The sequence below is a fragment of the Salvia splendens genome, chromosome 4 (assembly GCF_004379255.2).
Source record: "Salvia splendens isolate huo1 chromosome 4, SspV2, whole genome shotgun sequence".
Classification (NCBI taxonomy): domain Eukaryota; kingdom Viridiplantae; phylum Streptophyta; class Magnoliopsida; order Lamiales; family Lamiaceae; genus Salvia; species Salvia splendens.
The window spans coordinates 26,298,781-26,304,176 of record NC_056035.1 but is presented as its reverse complement, the minus strand read 5'-3'; the positions used below and the strand labels follow the sequence as shown (position 1 = coordinate 26,304,176).

Below are 5,396 nucleotides of genomic sequence, written 5' to 3'. Positions count from 1 at the left end.
TCTGAGAGATGTAGATTGAAAAGTGCTTGATTATTGGTGGAAAATGAGACTTATTTCATTAGAAAGAGAAGAATTAACAAATACTAAACTAAACTATCTTCTATGAGATGAAACAAAATGAAAAGATTGTTAATTTGAATGAGATGAAAATACTAGTAATATTCATAAAGCCTTGATAGGAGCTCGTGTGTGCAAATAAATGTAATATTTTTGGTGCAATCATCCGCACTTAATACATAATTAAGCTAGGAGAAGAAAGATAATAATTGTGGTGGATTCAGTTTATGGAATCGAAAAATAATAATTCATATTCGTATTTATTACAGCTCCTTTATCCATCTTTCATTAAAATAGTCACAGGGCACATGCAACCCTTCCATTAAAATTGAAGACATTGAACACATTCCTGTGCAATTTCTTCAGTGTTTGGTGAAACCATTAATGCTATGAATTCCAAAATAAATTTGTATGACACCATTCAATTATGTAAAGAAATGAACATTTCCATTTCTATTTTTTGTTAGTATAATTATACCTTAGTAAAATTATCTCGTGACAAATAATAACGCCAACTTTTAGTTAAAAATGTAAGCATACAATAGTTCGTTCCAGACGTCAGGAACTCCGGGAAGACACCAGTGTATACAATCTGCATAGCCAAGTGGATTAGATTTTTGCTCTTCTGTCAAGGGCTCCCATTGTTTTCTATGAATGGAAGGATGGCCTTCTTTTCTATACTCTGAGAGTTGAGTTATGTTTATCATTTGTACATTTACACCTCTTGCTTTGAGTTCACCAAGTGCAGAATCTACTATCCTCATCATGTTAGGGTCTGTTCCATCTCCAATAAACCCTTCCTTTGATATCATTTCAGTTTCACTATAGCAATTTTCTCCTTTCATTCTTCCCCATTCTTCTGCTCTGAATTTTGTCACCACCTTTATTAGTTAAATTTTCAAAAATATTTATATTTACTACCTCCGTCCCCCACAAGAATATGCATTTTTAGTTGGACATGAGTTTTAATGTACAATTAGTAAAGTCAGATGGTTAGAAAGAATAAGGAGTATTTAATAAAGTACTCCATCCGTTCACTATTTAAATAATCATTTTGACTCACCACGAATTTTAAGAAATTGTTTGATTTTGTAAAGAAAAGTAAAAAGATAAAATAAGTGAATGTGAGACCCATTTTTTATATAATTTTTTAATGAATGATGAGTGTAAAAAATTAGTGGAATGTGGGGTCCGTATACCAAAAGTTGAAAAAAGTAAATAGTTCTTTAAATCGTGAAAAACCAAAAAAGGCAAATGATTCATTAAAAAGTTGACAGACGAGAATATTATTAATGAAGAATGAGTTTCATTTTTCTAAAATAAAAAGCCTATATTTTTGTTGGACGAACTAAAAACCCTGAAATGACAGAGGGAGTGAGTGTAATATTTGATCACGAATCTATAATTTAGTCTAATTCAATAATACCTCTCATGAGTAGGTGACATGCTCATAAAAAACAGTTGAGTCTTGGTGCGATTCACATGAATTTCCAACCAATCCGACCACGTTTTTAGAGCCATCTCGTAGCTACGAAGCATCTTTATTTTTTTATATATTCCATCTGAAGTATTGAATGAACCCCACCTAACCAATCAAATAATTTATTAGCATATAGTATCATAAATCTCACCAAATCTTATAGGAGTACTAGTATTATTTTCCAAATACAGATAGTAACTTACAAAACTTTGATTTGAGGTCTTCTCCACCATAGATAAGTGTTGAAAACAAGTATATCGGCATCATTCCAATGACGCGCGTGCTTCTCAATCGCTTGAGCTCTCACTATGCGGTCCGGCAATCGGTGACTAACCGGATCATCCGAGTTCGACTCCACCAGCAATGGAGCCCAATAGAACTCGATTTTCGCATTGTAGTCCTTCACAAACCATAATTTTACAAAATTACCACCGTGTCTTCGCTAGGTGGCTCAATTGTTATGGTAGAAATTATTAAGAACATTTATTAGTACTATAATAGTAATAAAATAAAATGGAAAAGTGAACTCACTTTAGCCTTGAAGGTGATCAAGGCACTGCCATTGTTGTGCATATATTTTCGGCCACGTGGGATAACTTTGTCGACCAAGCACACCATAGATACCCACTGCCCTCTATTCAGTGAATCTCCAACGAAAACTAACCTTTTATTCCTTAATCTCTCTAATAATGCTGTGGCATTGTACCTAGCTTTTTTTTGACATCAACAAACACACATTCCATTTCGCTCAAAAATCATCTACCAAAAATAATATCGTCACTCAAGTATTCATCTCCAAAAGCACACCATTGTTAAATGTACAAAATTTTATTTTATTTTCTAAATGAAGTTGTATATATAGCAAAAGAAAATTCTGTCCATGCATGAAAATAAAAATATGGAAATAGCAATTTTTGGTGTGACTAAGATTCGGGAAACTTCGTAAAAGTAATATTCCAATTCCGAAGATGATCAGACTTACCAGAATTCGAAAAAACTTCATGGTTTAATATTCCAATTCTGAAGATGATGAGACTTACTAGAATTCGACAAAACTTTCATGATTTTTAATATTCCAATTCCTAAGATGATGAGACTGACCAGAATTCGACAAAAAACTTCATGATTTAATATTCCAATTCCGAAGATGATGAGACTGACCAGAATTCGAAAAAACGTCATGATTTAATACCAATTCCGAAGATGATGAGACTAACCAGAATTTGACTAAAATTCATGATTTAAAAGGCTATTATCTCAAAAATATTAGTTATATGTATGGGGGAGAAAGAGGGATAGAGAGAGACCTAGGAAGGTCACATTGGTGAGGCTGCCACCTCCAATGCTGAAAACTTAAATCACTTCTCCCAAATTTCCCACATGCCAATTGATCCGACATAAACGTGCATTCCTCCTCTTTATACAACGGGTAAGACTCGTTATCGTAAACCCATCTCCCGGAAAACAAATCGCAGCCGGCCGGCCTCACCTTCTGCTCCTCCTCATCTTCTTGCATCAAGTAGCCGCTCTCCGCCGTCAGATAAACGGCTCCGACCACCAGCGCCGCCACAATAAGCACTACGAGCGTCTGAAAAGTGCACCTGACATCAACCGCCGCCGCAAGAAAATCGGATGAGATATTGCTTTTTTTAACCATAACTTAGGTTTTTTCTTCGATTCAAGCTTAGGTTTGTTTATGTCTAGGGTTTTTATTTGTTTCTGTTTATGGGAGTTAGGTGGTGTTGAGCTTTCGGGGATTGTTAGGATGGAATGGATGTCTTTGCTGGTTTAGTGGAACCAATACCTTTTCCTAGTGGTTGCTTGCTTTGATTTTCTTTCTAGTTCATCATTGCTTTATGGAGTGTATCTTTTCATTTCAATTGCAAGTACTCCATAATTTGAATAATACGCAGGTATTTTGGTCCCTAGAACTATTAACTTGGGCACAACTAATTTCATTTCTTAGCCCAACCCGATTTTAAAATATTTCTGCAAAATACGTTCTAGTGGACAATGGTAAAGTATGCGGCTGCACATCAGAAATTTAAAACCTTACGACGTTATTTCATTCCCTAACTTTTTCGATAAATCTAAGAATTTGACTGACAAATCGTACTTTGAATCAACTGATATACTATTTTGTTTCTTGAATGTTTTAATATAACCCTATGGTTTTACACATCATACGCCACGTGAAGAGAAATAGCGAGAACTAGGATTAGAAATATCACGTAAACCGTCTGGTTCCACCTTCTGACACCAAAGTTTGTGATTTTTCATACCACTTTTATACTTTATGAAAAATAGCATATTTTTTAGAAGGTTAATGGATTTACGGACCAAAATCCCTAATATGTATACTATTAGTATATCTCAAATACATAATTCAATACTCTTTTGACTGAGGTGTGATCCGTTGCTAACTTTCTCAAGTTGTTAACTCTACTAACTCATCAGCGCAATGCATTAAAAATGTCAACACGATGACATTGAAATGTCAACATAAACTTAGTTGATATTTTAATACACCGTGTTCACATTGGTATTTAAAATGTCAACGCAATATATTATAACGTCAACACAAGAAAAGTTAACATTATAAAACACCCCTAATAGACAGGTTTCAAATATAAAAGATTTCTTAATATATACTCCATCCGTCTCACTTAAGATGTCCACATTGTTGAGTGGCACAAGATTTTAGGAGAAGTTATTTGGTGGAGTAAGTAGAGAGAAAAATGTACTCCGACATCCGTTCAACTGAAGATAACCCACTTTCCTTTTTGGTTTGTCTCAACCAAGATGACATGTTACTATAAATGCAAACACATTTAATTTATCTCTACTTTATTCCCCTCTCTTACTTTACTCTATCCGCTTCATACTTAAAATAAAGTTGCATAAATTCTTCTGTCGCTCAAGGAAGGGGTCATCTTCTTTGGAACGGTAGGAGTAGTTAAATATTTTAATAAGAAGAGATGAAAGAGATATTTATTTTTAAATGAAGAGAATAAACATCTTAAACACGACAAACTAAAAAAATATGGACATCTTGAGTGAGACGGAAGGAATATCATATAAACAAACTCTCGTAGATATACGACTTAATTAAGAAATGTTGGATGGAGTATTATTTTGAGCGAAGAAAGTCTCCGAAAAAAATAATGTTGATAATAAAAACAATCAAATATTATAAATGTTTGACGGATGAAGGAAGTAACCCGTACCAGTAATAATCCAAACTCATGAATGATTAATTGATCCGTGCTACATAAAAAGTTTGTTTTTGTTACACTATCATATACTTTATATACAAAATCGTAAACTTAATTGAAATATAATTGTAATATTTCGAGTTCCACTTTCACTAAATTCATGGTTATTTACTAGTACAACATGTGCGGGTATATAGATTAAATGAATTCCATCTCTTAATCAATTAGTCATTCGGGATTGAAATATAATTGTAATATTTCGAGTTCCACTTTCACTAGTACTCCATTGTTAGGGACTCAATGTCTCACATTGGAGTTGAGAACAACGGGTGTGGGGTATATAGATTAAATGAATTCCCTCTCTTAAGCAATTAGTCATTCAGGTTGAATTCTCTTGTTTAATCTGTATCGATCATATAATAAGATCGCTTGTACCCAGGTTGTTTACAACTTAGTTTGATATGAATTTAAATAAATATTTTATTGATATTATTTCAAATGAAGAAAATGATCAAGAAATGAGTTATAGAGTACTCATTTCCTCTTATAATACACGACACACTTGATAACACATGATTTTTGGAGATGTTGTTTTGTGTATTGTGTGTAGAGAGAAAATATTATATTTATATTAATATGAGAGT

The 5,396-nt window shown here is 33.4% G+C and overlaps 1 protein-coding gene across 1 annotated transcript; it reads right to left on the bottom strand.

The window, feature by feature from the left end:
• Nucleotides 1–482: 482 nt before the first annotated feature.
• Nucleotides 483–3,320, bottom strand: LOC121799357 (protein trichome birefringence-like 34). The gene is made up of 5 exons (XM_042198702.1): nt 2,845–3,320; nt 2,069–2,243; nt 1,741–1,937; nt 1,484–1,642; nt 483–921 (listed from the first exon to the last, which is right to left on the bottom strand). Exons 1-5 carry the CDS (start codon nt 3,192–3,194, stop codon nt 576–578), a joined length of 1,227 nt encoding a protein of 408 aa, XP_042054636.1. The 5' UTR covers nt 3,195–3,320; the 3' UTR covers nt 483–575.
• Between the last annotated feature and the right edge of the window lie 2,076 nt (nt 3,321–5,396).